The sequence below is a fragment of the Typopeltis vanoorti genome, chromosome 5 (assembly GCF_054136105.1).
Source record: "Typopeltis vanoorti isolate ZY-2024b chromosome 5, IOZ_Tvanoo_1.0, whole genome shotgun sequence".
NCBI classification, from domain to species: domain Eukaryota; kingdom Metazoa; phylum Arthropoda; class Arachnida; order Uropygi; family Thelyphonidae; genus Typopeltis; species Typopeltis vanoorti.
The window spans coordinates 67,125,349-67,149,436 of record NC_143553.1 but is presented as its reverse complement, the minus strand read 5'-3'; the positions used below and the strand labels follow the sequence as shown (position 1 = coordinate 67,149,436).

Genomic DNA, 24,088 nt, shown 5'->3' with positions numbered 1-24,088 from the left:
TTGCTCCGCGATCGACCGGTTAAACACCCCTGGTATATGGAATGACTTCTAATGGGACTATATTGATCAAGTACATATAAGAAACAACTATGTTATACCAACTAGTTTCACCAACTAAGGCTGTCGGCATCGTCAGGGTACATAATTGATGTAAGGCACTAAAAGTTAAAAACTGTTACAAACTATAATCAACTGATTCCAATTATATTAGACAAAGAACATAGAGCGTGCATGATCTCACTTATTATTTAGGAACGTTCTATAGTTGGTACTGTAATTCAGTTCTGGTTAGTTAAGAGATCTAATAAGGGTCTTCCAGATCACGGGTAACATTAGTCCGTGGTTCCTGTTAAGGTTTTGTATACAGCGGGCAACTGCTGTGGCTTCTTTAATAATTCGGGAGCGGAAGTCCTCCTCTATGTAAGGAACTGTGCTTCTATCTCACTCTATGATATTTCGTTCTTGAGAAAGAACTAGTGAAACTAGTTGGTATAACACAGTTGTTTCTTATATGTACTTGATCAATATAGTCCCATTAGAAGTCATTCCATAGCTTCTGTGGTCAAGAAAATTAAACGTTTTTTAACATATTATTTTTCGTTTAGATTGATTGTTAACGATCCGAAGTAGTTTGAGAAAAAAGTATCGTGTTTGGTTTTCTAGATTAATATAGGTTTACAGCAGTATTTCCCAACGTTTTTTGGATCATACCCAGTGGTGAGCTATAAGGGACTCGCGCCAGCCCTTTGTTAATTTTTTCTAAAATTTGCGAGCCCCTTGTTCACTTTTTTTTTTTTTTGAATATATTAAGCGACAAACTCATACGGTAACTTAACAAAAATTAGTCTATTCGACAGTGTATAGATTGTTTGGAATTATTGTTTCAACTCCTCTATAACGAATGCGCCCTAGTTTGAAAATAAGCGCATGCGCTATCTTTACCCTTCTACCTTCTGGTAGCCAATTGTATGATAAAACCAGTAGCCAATCAAATGTTTTATAAAAGATTATAAAATATTTCATTCGTATTATATTTTGAGAGCAAAAAAATGTTTTTCTTATGTAAGATAAATTAACACAATTGATTGTGTGCAAATATTTCATGTTTGGATCATGAAATATTTGTTTAAAAATGATAGCCTTTAGAGACTGATTGTCGTCTCATAATTTTTTATTGGAATTTGTACACAAACTGTATTAATAAAAGTTTTTGTGTGAAATACCGCTTTTATTTTTTTTTTTTTGCTCGACGATGCGAGTCCTTTGTTAAAATTTCCATAGCTCACCACTGAATTCATACCCCCACCTCAGCGCCTCAAAGATTTTAATGTCCCCCCTCGCCGACATGTGAGTGTTTTGAGTGTATCAGTGATGAGGTGACGAATGCAACATCATTTTCTAATTGCCCCACAAAATATTCAAATTGCCCCACGTTGAGAAACACTGGTTTACAGCCTTTCGCGAACGTTACTTGGGCGGGGGGCAGGAAAACTGAAACGGTGATCCAGATGAGAAGCACCCCTGTCGCGCCAGATTTATTTACACCGCCCCATCAGACAAAAACTCCCCCCCCCCTCAGGAGCAACAGAATTTTGTCAGGTCAGTAATGACCATTGGCACTCGGAGGTATTTTTAAAAGATGACGTCCGTCGAGGTACTCTTGAGCCTGATTGTAAATTTGATCAGGCTTACAGTGAACAGATAGGTCCCGCTAATATGTGCCAACATATTCTGCAAAAAACACTTTAATAATATTTTTTCAGATTTAATGACTATTAAAAATTAAAGCGAAACAATTTTCAGTTATATTATAGTTAGTAAGTCTATAGTAGTTGCTGTTTAGCATGATGACCGAAGTAGCTAAGACGATGAAGCCAGTGTGTTATGTCAGTAAATTGTGTATGTCCTTTTAGATGGTTTGTATGTTTTACGAGATGAAAAAAAAACCTGCTACTTCAAGGGAGACTCCATAATTCAGTCAGTACCAATGATGTCTTTTGGCTAGAAAGACCTGAGTTCGAATCCTGTGAAGGATACGAAGAGTTTTTATAAAGGCTTTTCAACTGAAGGTGAGTTAGCTAGTCTCATACAGCAGTGATGGTTTTCCTCTAAGAAACTTGGATTTTTAATCCTGCAAAACAGACAAACCGGCCAGAAGAATATACACAGTTATTGGCTTCGAGCATTAGCTGCTTCGGCCGTAATCCTAAATAACAGCAACAACAATAATTATTTGAGACCGTTAATTCACTTTCAATTGAAAATTCCTATTAAGTCCAAAATTAGACAACATTATTTATTAAGCAGAAGTCACAAGAAACTGAGACAATACTAACTGCCAGTGTTTCTCTTTTATCTTCAAACCGATAGATTATTCATAGCACTTGTTAAATAACCGCGCGTATCCAGCAGCCATTCAAATTGATTACCAGGAATTTAATTTAATTTCGTTTTAATTTAACTTTAATATCCGTTTCATGGAAATTGAACAACCGATATAATATCAAGCTTGAAATGCCAGTGAGTGAGGCTGTATTTTTGGAATAGAAATGTTTATAGAGGACACAACGAAGCTGGACGTTCTTACAGAGAATATGGTGATACTCAAGCTGCAAGTTTTGAAAGACAATATAAATAAAACATTTCGGAAAAGAACATGTTAAAATTAAACTAAACGTCTATAAATTAGCTGCTTTCTTTTGCTGTAGGATAAATACGAAACTACTTTTTACCAACATTTTATAGCACAGAACATTCCGAATATACAAATGACTGATGAAGCTTTGTGTTTTTCAATCCCCCCCCCGATAGGTGGCAACACTGCACTGACTGTTATAGAATTGGATCCCTCCTGTCCATATCCATACTAAAGGAATAACAAATTGTTGTACTAATTTTACGGCCTTGTATGTCATACTAAGTGACATTTATCGGCAAATATTCTCTATAGATAGTCTCCTCATCCTGACCATCGAAGTGTTGATGAACTAGAAGAATTACCGCGTGTAATTAGGCGTTGTCATAAAGTAGGAACACTTGCGGATGGCATTTTATTTTGCGTTGCGATACACAGTAATTTGATAACTGACAGTACAACCCGCAGCCAGGAAATCCCCAGCGATTCCTTTTCTTTCTCAAAGGCAAGCCAATATGCAGGTAAAGTCTTAGTTGATCGGAGCTTTGTGTATTATAGACTTCTGTCTATCCATATCTAAACAGCTGGCACCGCCAAATTTATCGCCTCGCGCGACAAACATTCCTCCTGTATACGGGACCATCCACAGAAAAATGCTAGTTGGAGTGACATTCCACAACAATGTACAATACTTCATTCGTCCTCAGGCGTGGATATGACGCGCGCAAGAGAGAAATTGAGAGAAGCCATGTTTGGAATGCAGCAACAGCTAGTGCAGTGGCGCCACTGTCGCCACGAGAAAAAAAAAATTAATAACAAAAAAAACTCATTAAGGGTTTTGTTCGTAACGTTTATGCCTAACGTATAATATGTCAAATAAAATTTATTGGCGAAGATTTTCGGTTATTCTTATATGCATGGGTATAACACATTTTTATATATTTATATTTTTACATGTTATGTCGACCTCTTCTCACAGGTCATATAGTAATATCAGTGGGCACCACTCTGGATATTTTAAAAGTTAACTATAGACAGAGAAAAACAAGTTCACCTTGACATTTTTTATTATTATTATATTAGCTCTGTCTTTGTTCAGTTATGTGCTGCGTAATCACGGAGATGTAGAGGGAATAACAATAATAAAAGGTTATGTCGTGTGCGCATTACATAAACATGTATTTTTACCATTTAATGGGATAGTATGATAAAAATAGGATAATGCTAAAACAGACAGAAAAGAAAAGAATAGTTTGGACAACCAAATCCTCAACAAATATGTTTTATGATAAAGTCAGCCAACAACTGAACATCCACATACTATGAACACTATAGAACGTTTCATATGGAAAGTCCCATGTCAACTGAGTATTGTGGATTATACCTTTTGTACCCTGGGGCATAGCAGAGGTTCCTTCCTGTCAAATAATGTAAATAAACAAAAACATTCACATCTAGTATTAACAATGAAATTCGCATTCACTCAACAATTGCTAACTTTTTAGTTATCATACTAACTTATAAAATATTGGCCATATATAATATCTCTCACATTCACAATAGCATATCTCAGTTTTTTTTATCGGTTTTGGGTGAATGATGTATATCGAATTTCGGTACACGAACATGATGAGTCAAGACATTGCCCATATGCTAAATGCTCTATGGGTGTCGCTAGCACTATCTCTATGTAACTCGTTTTATTGCATTCGAAAACCGGCTGCTGCTCAGTGCGACGAAGGGTCAACGTGGTATTTCATGAATTCTCGGTTTCCAGCGTTTCTATCAGATCCCCACACGAAAGGTTACAAGACCTTTTGTGTGTGTGTGGAACTGATACACAGACACATTTAGAACATGTTGGGTTCATCGTGCTGAGAAATTACTTAAGCTTCAACACAGACTGGCGCTTATGTGTGGATAACTGATTCTTTTCAGCAAGTCACATTAAGAATAAAAGTATTAATTATCCTCTACATATCCATGTAGAATACGAAGGAACGTTTTATGTGGTTACCAACCTTTTTTTTTATTTTTTTATTTTTTATTTTTTTTTTATCTTATTAGACGCCTTATGGTCACTCCCGTACCTCACTGAGTTTTGGAAGTTAAGTTTCTGCTGGAAAGAGAAGTGGAATTTTCCACAAAGAACGAGCAGGACAATCACAGACATCCATCCATGCCCATGGTGAGATCCACAGCCAGCTGGTTGGAGAGCGGATACTTTCCCTCGGTCAACCAAGTCAGCTTTTTTTGTTGTTGTTGTTGTTTTTTGTTCACAATTCAAAAATTGAGCGCTTGTCGCATGTAATTTTGAATCGTGAGAGGGGAGGGGGAGAAGAAAAAAGAAAATAAAAGAATTATCCACTGCAATTTCTAGGGAGGCGGACTGTCTTAACAGCTCCCTCGCAAACTGCCACATATTTAGATTAAAGAAGATTGCAAAAAAAGGAAAAAAGTATAGAAGTTATTCTTTATTTTATTTTTTTTAATAAAGTTCCACTGTTGAACAAAGAAAACTGTGGGGATTTATTTCCTTGAAATTAATAAAAGCATTAACATCACTGCTCAACTGTACTTAATTTGTAATTGTTTGCTTGATTATTTTTAAAAGTTCGCTATCTTTCAGAAGACCCTCGCAATTCTGTGTTAAGAAATCACAGTTATATGATAAAACTTTAATGTTTCCATAGTGTAGTCATAATAACGACGCAGCATTTGTTCTTCGGCTGGAAAGTAGTTGATGGAGACATTCGAATTCCATCTTCGAGACACGAGAAACTTTTATCAGAGATTTTCAGTTAAAGGTAGGTTAGCTGATCTCGTAAGGAGATGAAAGGTGTTCCCTACCGGAAACTCGGGTTTCCCATCACAGCAAAACCGTTCAGAGAAATATGCGCAGTAAACAGACATATTATACTAGTCTCAGTCTTTGTCGGATATCTGAAATCAGATAAATACCGTGAACGCTTGCTATGCGTGTAAGGACAGAAAAAAGATAATGCTCAAATAGGAGGTTTTTCCCTCCAGGAAATTCAGTTCAGGCTATGAGACTAGTCTCGTAGCCTGAACTGAATTTCAACTCGATTAAATATAGAGAAACACCCTCTAAAAACGCGTAAGGGGAGAGAGAGAGAGAAGTAATGTTCAAATAATACTGCCTCATCTAATTTTCTTACTGTAAAATCAGATGGCAGGATATGTAAATATCTGATGTACGAAGAAAGAGCAAGAGAGCGGGAAAGGAAGAGATAGAAAGAGAGAAATGAACCCTAGAGTGGACTAACTAGTCAATCTCGTTGAGCTGCGTGCTTTATCAAGGACAACAGGTAGTTTCATTTCCTTAACTGCATTTTAAAAACAGCAAATACTGATTATTTTGCCTTTTGGAGAGACGCATCAGTGCTCTGAAAAGATATATACCGTTTGCTAGATTTCAGCCTTCCTTCACATACTTCAATAGTGCCATACACAGAAATTTCACTTCGGGAGGGACTTACTACAGCTGCTAATGTAATATGTCCATCATTCATATTTTTATATAAAATTCTTTTTATTTATTTATTTTTATTTTTTATAAATAAAGGAAATTTTGTGACCTTAATACGAAAAACCAAAAAAAAAAAAGTTTATAAAAATAGACTTTGGTTTTTCGAATAAAAGACAAGCTGAAAAAAAAATTAAAAATGAAAAACGTAAAAAAACTAAGATGATCTATCTGTCTGTGTTTTATATACGTTTACAGTATATAAAACAGAGACTATACGTTTATAGTATATAAAACAGATGTAGTATAAATAATATAAACTTTACATAAGTTTATATTATTTATACTACATCAGCAGAGCGAATCCCATCTTCGCTCACTCCTCGGTCGTGTGATTTTTTAAGTTATTTTTTATTTACCTGCCTTATCTTCACTTGCCTAGTAGATAAATGTAAGATTCAGCGCGTGACTCATAAAAGGTGTTCTTATTTGTTGTCGAGCCAATTTAAGAAATGGAAGATAGTTTCCCCCTTAACTAACAGATGGCGCATCTTCACTGGGCTTAAATATTGGCTCTGATTCATCGAGCATTGTTAATTCAAACAAACTTCAATCCGATAGAAAAAAAAGTACAGTACTTTGACCTCTTGTGTAATTTCCTTCAAAATACTGTTTTTGTATTATTGTTTTTCACTAAGCTTATATAAGATGCACTAATTTATGATAAAGTGATCTTATTAACCATATATTTTAATCCTGTTAGAATAAATTGCTAAACGATCCGCTGTGCATTTGGCAACTGAGTTTAGGCTATGAAAAAAAAAAAAAGTTTTATTTTCTTTCTCTTTTTTTTTTTTTTTAACTGAGTTGATCTAGAATTATATAATCTAAGAATAAGAAACCAAGATTTATTATAAAACTGTGCCCAAGAGTTTAAAATAAAATTAACTTGACATATACAGACAAATAGAAACTACAAGCACACACAGAGAGAGAGAGAGAGAGAGAGAGAGACAGCAGACTTGACCTGAACCCAAAATAGCAACTTTACGTTGAAAGTTCACCTTTACTAAATAACCAGTAATGTTATGTGCCATACATAACGTCAGGTCATCCCACAACTTCTTGGCAGATTCTAGTATTTGGCAAAGATCCCGCCAAGTATAAATGCTACACTAGTTTTTTTATGTAGAATGCTTTGTTTTTTTCTCGAAAGGGCAAATGCTTTAATGAGCAGTCAGAACACAGACACACACACACACAGAGCCACTGAAAGGAACCACACAGAGTGTGATGTTTGGAACAATAAAATATTTCTAAATGTATTATTAAACTGTCCGAGGAAAGTAACGTAAGCAAAATACCTAAACTGGTTATAACTATTAACGTTGGCCCGATGAATGAGTCGGTAGGTAATTTTTACTTCTTTTTTTTTGTATATATATATATATATATATATATATGTAGAAAGTTTTTTTACCTTGGGTATGTTATGTGTGTGTTTTAGAGTATGCCATTCTGCGCTGAGTCCCAGTCAGGTTAGAAAAAACTGCATTATTTCAAATATTTGTTGAAAATTATCAGAATCAGTTTTTATTATACATTTTAAATTTCTTTTAAAAGCATGTTATCATACTGCATCATTAACTGATCATTTCTGAAACAAGGATGTACAATGAACGGGGGGGGGGAAGCACTGCTTGTTATAAAGATTGTTGTAGCACTGTAATTCAATCAGTTTGAGTAATATAAGTTATAATAAAATCAATATGACTCTCTCTTTCGGTCATCAGTATTTGATTGAAACAGTATTGCTGCAAAGCCAATAAATTAATGAGAAAGATTAACTGCAAGTTTTTGTATAGGATACCACAAACACCCGATCTATAGACAAATGGAAATCTTTCGAAGAGCGAAGTCCAGAAAGAAGTCACTTTAATGCAGTCGACAGAGAGAAAAGTATACAAAGAAACACAATTTAGGATCAAGGACCATTGTTTCTTATCCGCATGCCCTAGGAATGTACTCATCTCACAGATGATGGAAAGTAGAGATCAGAAATAACATCCCTTTTCTTCCCCTACGTTATAGTCTAAAAAATTTAGGCTATAAAGTGCCTATCGCCTTTGGAGAAAGAAAAGGCGTTAAAGATTTAATCACCCAAACAGACATACTGATATTTGATATATTTGAAATATATAAAATATTTTACGCTTCGTATTTATATTATTTTAATGTCATCCAAATATCATTTCAATTTCAATGGACACTTCACACCCATATATTTAATGACGTGTAAAACATGTCAAGGCCGGCAGGTATTTATAGTACCAGACGTGATTTCAATACGTTTGTGGCCCGTTATTTTGTCGTATATAGTTCAGTTGCTTCACGATAGTGGTATATTACAGAAAACGGACTTAAACGATTTTTTTTTTTTTTTTAATCTCCGTGGCACAGCATTTTTCTGTAGAGAACGTTTGTAGGAAACGATTAACACAAAATATGGGCCGCAGTATTATTTTTAGTAATAAACTTTGGATAAGCAGAAATGATCATGATCATTAGCAAATGTTCTTGTTTTGTTACTGTATTATTTTTATTATTAACCTTTAATCTCTCTCTCTCTCTCTCTGTGTAATTATAATATTATGTCATTTCAGTGCATGTTTCCACTGTAGCGAAAGTGAATTTTATTTATTTTTTTTAGTCGCTGATTACTTGCAAGTAGACAAGTAACGGCTTGAGAAAGCAAAGTAAATTAAGTAATTAATTACGTCTGAGCTACTGGATGTTAGCATTCTACTGTACCAGAGCAGGACGTGGGATATAGAGATTTAAGCACTTGCGTTGCATACAATAATTTATTGAATTCGATTTTTCATTTTTATCAGGTTGTGTATCAATTACTAATTAGAACCTTACTGGAAAGTTGAACTGAGTTGAAAAAAAAAAAAAAAAACCTGCAGATTTTGTCTCGCAATAACCCAAATTTGTACGTTAGACGTTTGAAGAAATTAAAGTATCAAACACTAATCATTCTCGGTTTTGTCGAATATTAAATCAATCAAGTGTGCAGATTTGTTTGTTTCGGATAATTCATGACTGTAATCTTATGGAGAACTTTCGTAGCACAGTCGGTTTTGACGATACCCTTCGAATTCCATCTAGGACGCGAAGAACATGTTCAGGGCTTTTCATCCAAAGGTGAGTTAGCTGGTCTCATACTTGGTGGAAGGGTTTTTCGTCCCGCAAAGCAGGCAAATCGGCCAGAAGAACACACGCAATTTTCCAATGTAGATCACGGAATAAGGATTAACCATTCGTCGAATATGGTTTTGAAAGCCTTCATGGCACGGTGTAGATCTACGCGTAAGCGTAAAACAGAAAGGAAGGAATGTTATGGAGTCTATCTAAATACTAAAGTAGATTTACAGATTTGCCTATCCACAACAGTTACTGTAGCTACATACATACCAAAGAAGCCATATTAAACTCAAATTAATAAAAACGTATCAAAAATGACCAGGAGCGATTATTGCAATATTACGTATTGCGCAATTGAAAAAGGCTTAAGTTCGGTTCTTCGTGACGACAGGAAATCCCTATGAGTTTTTTTTTCAATTAAATGTGAGTTAGCTGATCTCATACGGTAGTAGCAGGGTTTTCTCTTCCGGAAACTCGGTTTTTAATCCCGCTTACAGGGAAATCGGCCCTGGGAACAAATGCAATTTACAGACAAAAAATATTAGTGGTGGGGGGGGCTAGTAGATAGCGTTGCATGTAGATGATCATGGTAGCAGTGGTTCTGTGTAGTTTGCGCAATGGCGGAGACGAATGTCATAGGGTGTCCTCCCTCAATGAGTTCTTGGAGATGTCATGTTTGTGGCGCACCCAGAGGGGGACCTCCCCCCCCCCAAAGAAAAAAGGAAACAAAAAAAAAACACTAGAAAATGTTCCAAAAATCTGATAATAAACACTTGTATATCCTATACAAGGGTTTATCTTCTGATGGTTTAACGCTCCATTTCTACAGGATTACAGGCAATGTATGAAATAACAGGTATCACCTATTTCCTAATTAAAATTCGTTGATTTTTAATTTATGTTGTGCCGTGTCTTCTATTTCTATACTAATTAAAATTAGCGATCATTGCAGTGCTCAATCATAGGTCGTATGATTGTATCAGTGATGGCTAAGCATGTGTGTGTGTGTGTGTGTGTGTGTGTGTATAGATATATATATATATATATATATAAAAGGTTTAATTTTGAAAAAAAAAAAAATATATATATATATTATATTTTTTGTCTGTCTGTAAATTGCATGTGTTCTCAAGGCCGATTTACCTGTAAGCGTGATTAAAAACCGAGTTTCTGGGAGAGAAAACCCTGTTACTGCCGTATGAGATCGGCTAACTCACCTTTAATTGAAAAAACTCATATAGGGATAGGGATTTCCTGTCGTCATGAAGAACCCAACTTAAGCCTTTTTCAATCATGTGTGTGTGTATATATATATATATATATATATATATATATATGACAGAATGATCATTGACTCGGTTAACATACATAGTTTTATGAAAAAAATTGAATGACTAGAACCGAGATTTAATTAAAAAGGTTTTAATATAAACACACTACTAGTTTCGGCCTGTAACAGCCTTCTTCAGGTGACATTATAAAAGAAAAAACACTAAACATTGAGGGTTAAAAGACTATGAACATCATAGAGACAGTCTTTATACATAATTAGCATTAAAACGTTGTAGTTGTATTTGAAGCTGTTCTTTCATTTGTTGCATTGTTGGGAGAGTGCGTGCTGGCTGCATCACGTGAACGCCAGTACATGATTACAGCTGAATGACTATCCGGGAGGTTGTAGCTTAAGTTGTTATTTAGATGAACAGGATTGAAGATGATTTCTCTCGATTCCACAATTTTTCTCTCTATTTCGTCACTGCAACGGAAGATGTTTGTAGATTTTTCCCAGCAGACTTTGTGACTTTGGTTATCATCATTAGGATTAGCCGAGAAGAGGATATGACTTGATAATGCACTTGCTCGCTGTCTCTTGTAAGTAATGTCTCTCATGTGTTCTTCCATACGCATTTCGACAGATTTGTCTGTCTGCCCGAAATACAACTACAACGTTTTAATGCTAATTATGTATAAAGACTGTCTATGATGTTCATAGTCTTTTAACCCTCAATGTTTAGTGTTTTTTCTTTTATAATGTCACCTGAAGAAGGCTGTTACAGGCCGAAACTAGTAGTGTGTTTATATTAAAACCTTTTTAATTAAATCTCGGTTCTAGTCATTCAATTTTTTTCATAAAACTATATATATATATATATACATACACACACACATGCTTAGCCATCACTGATACCTTCGTCCAGGTATCAGTGATGAATAAGCATGGTGATTAGCGGTCACCTATCTTCAGAAAGTTAGGGCTAAACGGTCACCTTTACTCCTTTTGAGGAATAAAAAGCGTTAGCGGATTTTTTTTTATTTTTTAAATTATATTTAATAGCATATCAACAACAACGATTATTATGTCAAGTTAAATATAACTTCCTCATAACTTAAGGTGGCTTGCCTCGTATTTAAATAAATAAATAAAGCACGGAGATACAACTCTAAATATTGCCTCACGTGTAGAAATAACTCAATCATGCTCGGAATTTGTATCCGTAGGAGCAAACTGTCTTTTCAGTCTGAGAATTCATTATCGCCTTTTAGAGCGTAGCTTTGGTTATATCTGTTTCTGTTATACTTAACTCTATCAATCTGAAGCGTTTTAAAGGTTGATTATGTTTTGACTAATATTTTATTTATCTTACAACAGATTGAAACTATTACTCGTGAACTAGTGCTAACTAATGATCAACTGGAGAAAGTGTCCTCCCTACTACTCAGTGAATTCCGCAAAGGACTTTCACCGGAGACGCACGACTTAGCGTCCGTAAAGATGTTTCCAACTTATGTACAAGACGTACCCAACGGAACAGGTATGTGTTAAGTAATCTTTGCAGGAACAGATAGACGAAGAGCTCGCAGTAACCTAAAGTTCCTTTAAATTCCATACTACTATTACTAACTGTGTGATCTTTAAATGTAAAATTATAAGTCATAAAATATACGAATGTTTCAGCATGTTTTATATTGCTCATGATATATCAACTTAATCCATACACATAAAATATAAAAGCATCAACTTTTTTTTTACATCAAAGTAGTCAAATTAACTAAATTTGTCAAGCTGTAAATAGTTAGGTCTCTGCATGTGAGAGAAAACGTTTTCTAATTGATTTAATTTTTTTCCCCTATATTTCCCGCCTCACCACATACATGAGATGTCACAAAATCTGCAACACAATAGTCACGTGTGTCAAGAGGTTAATTAGTTAAGCCTATTGATTATATTTAAAACGATGGTGAGTTTCCTTTCACCATAAAAACTGGCTTCATATTCAAACTGAGTTGAAGCTGGCTTAATTCTACTATTTTCTACATATAAGAATCACTTCGTATCCCCGCTGATATGTTTTAAAGATTTAGTTAGCAACGGTATTTTTTTTTAATCACTTAAAAGGCTAATGTTTGAGACATTAGCTTAGTCAGCTCATTTTTAGTTTAGTATCTATCCCTTCTAATTTATGCATACAAAGTTTCTCTAATATGCTAGTTTTGCGATATAGTTTCTGTAATCATTCCACTGATAATAACTCTCTCTCTCTCTCTCTCCTGAAAAAGATGATGCAACTTACAGTAATGACTATATTATCAATAGACCTCACGGAGTTCACCTATTGTGAGAGGCACACTAGTCTTTCAAATGCCAATCACATTGCCCTTAAATATTCGTCAGTTCTCAACGCCAAATCACTTCCTGCTTAAGCAGGCATTCTATTTACAACTTTCCGTGGGGAAAAAAAAAATACTCCTTACTTCTTTGTTAAGCTGTATTTGGGCTATCTTTTAAATCTATTATGAGTTTCAGAGAATTCATTTGTTGCTTTGGTCCCCAGTCAGAGAAGTGAGGCTGAAGAGAGGGAAATGTGGGAAAAAAAAAAAAAAAGCGTGGTCTGCCAGTCCTGGCAGACCACGCTTTGCATACTCCTTCACACAGTATTAGATGGAAGAAAACAAATGTGCTAATTAGGAGTTGTTACAGATCTGAAAGATTATTTTTTGAGTCAACAATGGCTTTGAAGAATTCTCCTAACTTGAACAAGCATGGCTGCATTAATTTGCCAAAAATTTGGGAAACTGTCATCCTAAAAGCAACTCCCACATAGCTGTAATGATTTTTTTTTAACATTAGAGGGTGCCATAAATAGGACTTTAGATCTTTTGTACACTGCAATGTTATTGTTTTACTTACTCACTGTCACATGTATAAGTGTGTTGTGGTCTGATGATGCTGATTTGAAATTCAGCAAAATATAAGCAGTTAATAAAAACATCTTCACCTAAGCTTATATGTTAAATTCTTCACCGCACGAAATCACCTAGATGATGTCTTTGAGACATTACAAGACATCCAAGTTTGCAACTTTATTCCTTCACGAAAAGAGCCTCCTTCAAATACAATTCGCTTAGCGCAGCCTTTTGCCTTTTATCCCATTGAGTGCTGCTATGAAACTGGCACAAGCTGAATTTGTGGTTGTAATCTTCAAAAATTGTGTTCGTCCTTAGGTTTGGAACACCAGTATATATCAATAACGTGAACATTATTCGGCAGACATCTAAATAATAACAGAAAAATCTGCAAACTACAGTATGTGATGCGCGAAAATCATGGGACGGTGCACTAAGCAGATAAGAGTACAGTACAGAAAATTTCAAAAAGCCAAACATCACAAAATACATAAAAAAAAAACAATAAAAAGAAATCGGTATTGAGAGAAACATACAAGAAAAATAAATACAATTTAAATCACACAAGACAAACATGCCTTCTCTTCCTGAATTTTCATGATTTATACTACAATTACTACAAATACCTCGACAAAATGAAAATCAAAATACAAATCATTCAGTTTTTCGACTATTATTTCGAATTATAATTGCAATTTTCAATACATTAAAATCTGATTAATATAATAAATACTATTGATTGCTTATTATAAATTAATGTAATAAATTTGGTATTTAGGAGTATAGTTAAAATTTGTCAAGTCATCTCAGTTTGTGATTGTCTGTGAAAATAATAGTAGTGGTGGTGGTCTGACCGCAACTACACTTGTAGTTGCGGTTTGTTGTAGTTGGTGGATTTAAGTGGTGGAGACAGAGAGTTGTGGAGTAGGCGGCCTCCCTGGAGGTGTTATGTAATATGGTAAACATCACTATAACAAACTACCAATCAAAATCTGACCAATGCTCCAAAGGTGCTATGCTAAAAGAACTTCATTATAATAAACTACTCCTGCGGTCCACATGAGTTTGCTATAGTAAGAGTCAAATGTAGTATAATTCTGCTCTGGCTGAATGGCATTTAATGAAATTTCATATTTAAAATCTCTGTTAAATTTGTTCACAATTTTGGTTTCATTCAGATCAATTTCAGTGGCAAAGTATACATCTATATTATACTTTGATTTACAGAATCAAACATTCTGTAAATCAAATACAGAATGCCATTATTTTGTACACTGTATCATTACATAAATAATTTTTGGCTTATGCAATATACATATCGGCCACTGAATTAGAAACCTTGATGTAGATATATGTAAATGTCACTTATACAGTGTATACGCAAACTCAGTCATGTGCAACTATCTAAGAATGCTGCTGGTAAGTAATAGTCAATAGTGTCCATCCCAATGGGAAAAACAAAGAATATTTCAGAGTTCAATAAAGGGATTATTGTGGATCCCCATCTGGCTGGAGCCACGATTTTGAAAACAGCAGAGTTGACTGGTTTCTCAAAAGATGAGATATCCCAATTGTTTAATCAGTGGAAGAATAACTCACTGTTTGTCTAAGAGAAGTAACTGTGGTCTTATGAGAGTCTGCCAGGAATAAGATTGACATTATCTCAGAATGCTGGTACAAACAAACAGAATGTTTCATGTAGGGAAATTGACTGAAGCATTTAATGAAGGCTGTTCCCAACCCATATCTTGCTGTACTATTCGCAGGGAATTGAAAATTATCAGTATTAGCAGTTACATGCCTATATGGAATACACTGATTTCTGCAAAGAACCAGAAAGTTTGTGTATGGTAGTGTCAGGAACACCATGGCTGGACACTGGAAAAGTCATGTTGTCTAACAAGTCGAGGTATACCTTGTTCTGTACCTATGGTAGGTAGAGTTTGGTGAGAGCTCACATGAAGCAATAAACCCAGCTTGCATTGTAAATACAAATCAAGCTTGTGGAGGTGGCATCATGGTGTGGGGCATGTTCTGTTGGTACGGAATGGGTCCTCTAATATTGCTGGAAGGTCAGATGTCCTCCAAGGAATATCTGAACATTGTTGCTGATCAAGTCCATCTTGCAATGTTGACTTTTTATCCAGCAAGTGATGATTGTTTCATGGATGACAACACTACTATCCATCATGCAAGAATTGTTCAGCAGTGGTTCAGTGAGCATGACAACAATTTACATCATCTTCCCTGGCCACCACAAAGCCTGGATCTGAACCCCATTGAGAATGCACAGGACATGTTAGAAAAACAGATCCAGGATCAAAGTCCTCTTCTAACAAATCTGAACCAAGTTAAAGGACTATCTGGTAAACATCAAGTATGTTATAGACATAGATGCAATCTAGCACCTTGTGGAATCTATGCCAAATTGCATAAGTGCTGTAATTCGGGCTAAAGAAGGTCCAAAATGGTATTAAATAAAAGTTTCTAATTCAGTGGCCAGTGTGTGTAGAATGCTGTTATTCTGTGAAATGTATTTTTATTATGTAAGCCATTTTTTGGCTTATGAAATATAAATACCTTAAACGTAAATATGAAAATGACTATCTCCAATCAATTTCTTATTTATGTTTGCAAGAAGTCCTGTGATTTACAAAAAAGAGTTACCATAGATTGATTTTTATTTATTTTTAACAGAACAAGGAAAATATCTTGCATTAGATCTCGGTGGTACAAATTTCAGAGTATTGCTAATTGATTTAGATGGAGAAAATTTCCATATGGAAAATGAAGTATTTGGAATACCACAAAATATCATGTTGGGACCAGGAACTCAGGTTAGTTATCTTATTTTTTATTTCTGTTATTCCTTATAAAGTTCTGTTTGAAATTACTCTAATTTTTATTACTGTCACTGTAATGTAAATGAATAATAATTATTCATATGATAAATAATGTTATCAATTCACTAAGTAAGATATAAATGCAAGCATGAAATCTTCTTAACATAGTGTCCAAATGGTATAGATACCCTCTGAATGAAAAGACCCATGTTTAGATCCTGTTCAGAGTATGAAAACTTTTATAACAGCTTTTCATCTAAAAATAAGTTTTGCAATCTAATATATGGAGGTGGCAGGGGGGGGGGTTCTTCATGGAAACTCAACTCCTACCTCTGGATCTTCCTCCTCCCAAACTCCAGACAGTAATTAGAGAAGGTAAGTGTTGCCAGACATACAATGTTATGTAGATAAAATTAACCTTCCTATCATTTCTACACAATTCAACATGTAATTATTATTATTATACAGTATTTCCATGGAACCCAAAGACTCATCGTGGAAGATCCACACTAACTTTTATATACACAAAATCTATCATATCTCTCCTTAAACTCACTCACTGACAGGGTACTCACAACTAATTCTAGCAATCTATTCCACTCATTCACCATTCTCCATGCAAAAAATCTAGTTCACACACACACACACACACACACACACACTTACACAACTTCCACAGATGACTCTTAGTTCTCTCATTATTTGTCATATATTGAAAAATTTTCATTGCATTAATTTATTTAAATCATCCTGCAAGATATCTACATCACCATTATTAGCTATTGCCCTCCCCAGTTCTGCATCATCAGTAAATACCTGAATATCTTCCCCCCCTTAAATCTTTCCCTATATCATTAATATATAAATTAACAAAAGTCAACTCCACTAGTTATCCCTCATTCTCCTAGGTTCCGTTCCATTCCATTCCACCATGTATTACTTTCTGGTATCTGTCAGCCCCCCCCCCCCCAATTCATGCAATCAGCTTTACATTCATTCCCATTTGCTTCAACTTTTGTAATAGTTTTCCGTGCAATATTCTTTCAAATGACTTTGCAAAGTCCAGCAGTATCATGGTGTATCCATTTCCCCTATCTAATTCTGCTGTCACTCTATTATAAAACATTAGTAAATTACTAAGGCAGATCCTTTCTTTTAGGCTTGCACGGTGATCCGAATGCATTTTTGGAAATTATGGAGACAACTACCGTGTTTGAATAAAAACTTTAGTTTAATATTACTAAAATTTTACAATTCGACGTTTCGACCTTTATGTCAAGGTCATCTTCTGGAGCGTACAAATATACACAGGAAACAAGCTATACTACAATCATACTGGTTCGTTAAAGACACTGACTAACCGCTACCACAATTGTTGGCCTGACCTCTGGTGAAAAAAAAAAAAAAAAAAAAAAAAAATTATACATCAACGCTAGAGTCCTATTATTTGTGTTGTCTACTATATACATATATTAACATCATTCCATCCAGTTGGAGTGGAATGGTTTCTAATACTAGCGGATTGGCTAGGGTCCTGACTTATGTTGAATCTTTCATATTAGGTTGGCTGAATGTGTGCCATCCAGATCCTTGGAATTTTCATACCATCTTTATTGTTGATATTTGGGTGGTTTATCAGGATTTCACAGGATTCTTTAAATTTTCTTTCGTACCATGTTTTTGTGCGGTGTAAGGAGCAGGTGCTTTTCCAGTTGATTTGGTGTAAGGTGTTAAGTGCATGGTCTGAGAGGCCTGCTTCACCATAATGGTTATATTTAATGTGTCTAATGTGTTCTTTCTTGCATATAGGGATTGTCCGTCCTGTTTCACCAATGTACGGTAAGTTACAGGTGCAGCGGATGCAATAGACTCCAGGATGTGCTAATGGGAGGAGAGGATCCTTAGAGGAGCTGAATATGGTTTTAAGTTTAGTGGGTGGTTTAAATGTGACATTGAGGTTATAATGTTGTAGGATTCTGTTGATTTTTTCTGATAACCCTTTAATGTATGGGATGGCTATGGTTTTACTGTAATCTAGATTCGTTTTTGTTGTGGTTTTATAGAGTATTTTATTGACAGTATTTTTGTTATAGCCATTGTTTATGAATGTGTCACTAATGATTTTTAGTTCTTGTTTCAGGGCTTGCTGGTTAGATTTTTTCTGATAACCCATACATTAAAGGGTTATCAGAAAAAATCAACAGAATCCTACAACATTATAACCTCAATGCCACATTTAAACCACCCACTAAACTTAAAACCATATTCAGCTCCTCTAAGGATCCTCTCCTCCCATTAGCACATCCTGGAGTCTATTGCATCCGCTGCACCTGTAACTTACCGTACATTGGTGAAACAGGACGGACAATCCCTATATGCAAGAAAGAACACATTAGACACATTAAATATAACCATTATGGTGAAGCAGGCCTCTCAGACCATGCACTTAACACCTTACACCAAATCAACTGGAAAAACACCTGCTCCTTACACCGCACAAAAACATGGTACGAAAGAAAATTTAAAGAATCCTGCGAAATCCTGATAAACCACCCAAATATCAACAATAAAGATGGTAAGAAAATTCCAAGGATCTGGATGGCACACATTCAGCCAACCTAATATGAAAGATTCAACATAAGTCAGGACCCTAGCCAATCCGCTAGTATTAGAAACCATTCCACTCCAACTGGATGGAATGATGTTAATATATGTATATAGTAGACAACACAAATAATAGGACTCTAGCGTTGATGTATAATTTTTTTTTTTTTTTTTTTCACCAGAGGTCAGGCCAACAATTGTGGTAGCGGTTAGTCAGTGTCTTTAACGAACCAGTATGATTGTAGTATAGCTTGTTTCCTGTGTATATTTGTACGCTCCAGAAGATGACCTTGACATAAAGGTCGAAACGTTGAATTGTAAAATTTTAGTAATATTAAACTAAATTTTTTATTCAAACACGGTAGTTGTCTCCATAATTTCCAAAAATGTACTAAGGCAGATCTTTTTCAAAGACTGCTGCCCAACATAGAGTATTTTATTCACATCCACCTATTGCTGGATTTTACCTTTAGCCAACTTCCCCAGTACTTTAACCAGCACTCCTGATATATTTATTGATCTATTTTGCTACTTCTGTCTTGGAGCCACCTTTATGTAATGGTACTATCTTACCCTCTTTGTGCTATATGAAAATGCCACAGAAATCAACTGGTTGCACTCTTTCAGTCATTCAAGTTGCTGAAATCTTATTTGGTATGCATATTTGTTGTTAGTGTCTGTAGCATGGTCTTCCAGCCCAGAGTGTCCAGTAGTTGTGGCAATGAGTATATTTTTATGTTTTTCTAGGCTGAAGTTAAATGATTTCGTTATCTGTGGTAAAGCAATAAAGCTTAAATATGTTTTTTTTTTGGTGATCTTATGATATCCAAAAGTACAGGACAGTGTTTTTAGATTAAATTTTCTTTTATAATTGACAAAACACCTAGCAGTATATGAGGGAGAACACGACTGACACAGATTAATGTGGATCAGATTTTTCATAGAGTGGGTGGAGAAGGGAGGGGGGAACAAGAAGCCATCCCTGGAAGTTGTATAAGGAGGGTGTGAGCAAAGTTCTGAAGAGAAGATTTTTTGCATGGAGAGTTGTGAGGTTGGAATACATTGACTGGAAATGTGGAGACAGTGAATGGTATGATGAAGGACCTCCTGCAATGAGTTGCTGACTCCATGGAAGTCTGATAATAATGATAATGATAATAATAATAATAATAATATATAAATGCTACCATGCAACAGGATATATCTCTGCATAGTATTTTTTTTTCTCCGTTTAAAGAAGGAAAAATTGCAATCTAAAGTGAGTTACACTCTGGATGATCACCAACACTGAGAAATGACCAGCATGGAAAAATGTGCAATTTAGTTAAATAATTATTGAATAAATGTATGCCAGATATCAGAAAGGTAAATAGCTTTAATAAAATTAGTACAAATATTATGTACTGAAATTAAGGGTACATTAGTGTGGAACAGTGGTTAAATTCAGCCAGTACCCTCCGGGTCCTGACCCCAGGAACTTTTTTATTCACTGGGCACGGACCCAGAACATTTTTCTGTTTTGTGACTTTTCTTCCTTTACGGTAATTATTGTGTTATAATTCAACAATTGTTTACAGTTTTGAATGTGTATATAAAGTCAATATCAACAGTCACCTGATTACGATTAATATGTTAGAACTATTGTATTAATTTGTAATTTTGTATTTGTATTTAATGTTTCTATTTGTATTTAATGTGGTGTGAAAGAGAAGGGCTGATGGCTCTAACTCCACCAGAATAAATAAATTAATTTAATTTAAAAAATTATTGCAACAATCTAGCAATAGCCTCACATTTATGATCCTTACTTTAAGGACTCCAGAGCTTATTCGTTTAGAATTTAATCACTGGTGTTGAACAAACAAGCAAAACAGATAAATACAATAATAATAGCAGTACTGCATGCTAAAAGGCTCATATCAAATATATAATAAATAATTTCTGATATTTAAGTAAGATGAGAATCTACCAAACATTTGAAAGAGAGAGGCAATTATTCCAGTTTAAATTAGACCTAGCGTAACAGGGCTTCAGAACTTTCTTTGAGGAGCCATTCATTTTTTAAAACTGCTTCTATGGAGAAGACAAGCCTCCTTCCAAAGGGTTGTGCTTGGTTTCAATCCCATGTTATGCAAGACCAGACTTCTGAGGTTTAAGGTATGTAGTAGTGAGTGTTCACTAATTCTTTTTTTTTTCCCACAGAATGGCCTATCTGTCCAATGTTAGATTACACTCACCAGGAGTCTGTTGAATACCAGCCAGATCAAGCTGAAAGTATGCCTTTTGTAGTTGGTAAGAGATTAGAAATTTTGTTGACAGGAAAATATATGGGAATCAAGTGAAACTTCAAGATTCTGATTGTAGGTTTAGAAATACTAGAAATATATGGAACTAGAAATATAGTGGAAAAATCTGTGTTTTATTGGCATATTCTTCAGTATAGTGTAGGATTTATTATGCATTGGGTATAATCCTTCTAGCATGTGGCATCTGCTGTTATTGATGTATTTGTCCTGTATTATGTCTTTTTGAATTGCTTGTAAGTTACAGGATGAAATAATTGTGATAATTTTATTCAAGTGTTTTGCTGTATCCATCATGTTTTCTCTCTAGATATCAGAAGAAATAGTAATTTCTACAGGCTAGCACAAATTAATTTTAACTAAAGTTCTACGTGTGACATTCAATTTAGCAAAATAGCAGTTTGGGGCCTAAAATAGAATGCATCTTTCCAGTACAGTGGCAAAAGCAATAACATTCACAAAAATCCAGATACTTTTTTTTGAACAGATCTCTATATTTCTTATCAAGATTCCAACAACTCTTGTTTTGCTACTGTAATAACAGCTAAAATGAAGAAAATTTTTTCATATTATTGTTAGAAAATTGTTCTATATCTTAGTAAACTTTGGGATGAACATACAGCATTGTGAATAATTTAGTATCATGTTTGATCATTTTTTTATAGCTATTTGATCACATTGCTGAATGCTTGGCAAAATTTATGGAGAAATTGGAGATTAAAGATCAAAGATTACCTCTTGGCTTCACATTTAGTTTTCCATGTAAACAAGAAGCATTGAATAGTGCTCGGCTTACAAACTGGACCAAGGGATTTAAATGCTCTGGAGTGGAGGGAGAGGATGTTGTGAGGCTCTTGCAAGAAGCAGTAGAAAGGAGAGCAGTAAGTATAGTTTATCTGAATTTTTGTGTATGCTTGTATTTTGTATAAATAGTCATTTCATTTTTTTTGCTTCAACAGTTTTTTTTTTACCATATGGCATCACAGGATTACTTTTATATTAATGATTTTATTATTATTATTAACATCCCATGGAGTCAAAGGACTCATCATGGGAGGTCTATACTCTCTCATGCTAAAAGATCGAGTTGTGCGTGGAACCCATTCATTTTCTGCACTCACCACACTTTCAGGCAATGCATTCCACTCACCAATCACTCTCCATGCAAAGAACATGCTTCTCACTCACACTCTCCTTATACAGCTTCCATGGATGGCCTCTGGTTCTACCCTGGCCTCCCTCTACTCTATGAAATATCTTCTCCACATTAATCTGGTAACAACCCCTCACCAACGTATGTCTCAATCATATCCCCTCTTCTTCTACTCACAAGACTCTATAAGTTGCATTCCCTTAATCTCTCCTTGTATCTGACATTCCATGGACCTAAAGCTAACTTGATAAATCTTCTCTGAATCTTCTCCAATACACCCTCATCCCCTACCCCTGAAAATCAGGTGACCAAATCTGTGCACAATAGTCCATATGCGGCCTGAACAAAGCCTAAAAAAGGGAACTCTTTGCTTCTGCATGCCAGTGTCCTCTCATTATTGCCATAATCTGTTGGGATGTTCTTACAAGTTTAACAATGTGACTGCTAAACTTCAAGTCTCTGCCCACCATCACTCCCAGATCTCTCATCTCCTCCAAAAATTTCGCTATTAATTATATACTCGGCATCCCAACCTTGTCTACCAAATTTCAAAACCTTGCGCTTTTCAACATTAAACTGATATCTCCATCATTTTCCCACTCAAAGAGTCTATTCAGATACTCCTGCAAGGCCACATCTGTTCTACTTCTCATAGCCCTTCCCAACTTTACATCATTGGCGAACAGCTGCACATCTCCAGTTAAGCTGGCTCCAGTGTCATTAACATACAAGTTAAACAATAATGGTCCCATAATAAATTTAGTTTAATTTTTTTTATCCAAGTGTAAGCAAACAAAGTTTGCACCTGAAAATATCTTCAGGACTGAGGTAAGGTGGTACATCCCTTGGCAACTCATAGCAAAGGTGGACCAAGCTCTCATCACTCCTTGTCTCAGTATCTCCCACAATGCAAAGCACATCTCCTTGCAGACATGTATACTGCTATGCATTAAGGGAAGGGCCACTACCCAGACTGGTTTCGACCTTCATTGAGGTCTCGTCAGTGGGAGGCAGACCCAGAGTGGTTGGCAACTCGTATAGGTAAATATGATCTTTCCATTGCTTCTGCCTTAGTATCACCACTCTGGGTCTGCCTCCCACTGACGAGACTAAAGGTGAGTCAGCCAGTCTCATAAGGAGGTAAGGGTTTTTGTTCACCCAGAAACTCAGGTTTTTCGTCTCCCAGAACAGGCAAACTGGCCCCATGAATACACATGGAATACAGTCATGAATACATCCCAGCCATATGCCTGTCTTGAGCCCAGATAAAAGTGAGGTTGGGGAAAGCAACAGTGAACTACCCTGTAAAAAAATAAAATAAAATAAAATAAAAAAAAAAATCTCTCCAGGAATACTTTGTGGGCAATGCCTGCAAAGTCACCTATGGTTGGAAACGACTGAAAGGGAAAATCAGATCAGATTTTATAGAGGTTCTCGTGTGACTGGCTGCCACCCAAGTGATCCCTTCATGGTCACTCTCTCCAACCAGGGGGGGGGGAAGATTAGACACTTCCATTCACCACATCCTCTGATGATATAACCAGATCTAGGACTCTTAGCTTTCATGTGCCCTCCATTACATACTGCCTAAGATTGTTGTCTCTTAAGAACTCAATTCATTTTCCCGTTTCCCTGATGCTATCTCTTCATTCCATTCAATATTGCCGTAGT

The 24,088-nt window shown here is 35.4% G+C and overlaps 1 protein-coding gene across 2 annotated transcripts in view; it reads left to right on the top strand.

The window, feature by feature from the left end:
- The window catches only part of LOC150106492 (hexokinase-2-like), a 65,283-nt gene that overhangs the window by 9,900 nt on the left and 31,295 nt on the right, over positions 1-24,088 (top strand). Inside the window, exons 1-4 of one of the 2 annotated variants that reach the window (XM_090393155.1) lie at positions 7,402-7,530; positions 11,980-12,142; positions 16,212-16,351; positions 21,930-22,145. In XM_090393155.1, the coding sequence (XP_090249281.1) occupies positions 7,519-7,530; positions 11,980-12,142; positions 16,212-16,351; positions 21,930-22,145 (531 nt within the window). In that variant the 5' untranslated portion in view covers positions 7,402-7,518. Of the gene's footprint in view, positions 1-7,401; positions 7,531-11,979; positions 12,143-16,211; positions 16,352-21,929; positions 22,146-24,088 lie in introns of those variants that run through there. The other variant, XM_090393154.1, reaches the window with a different exon arrangement.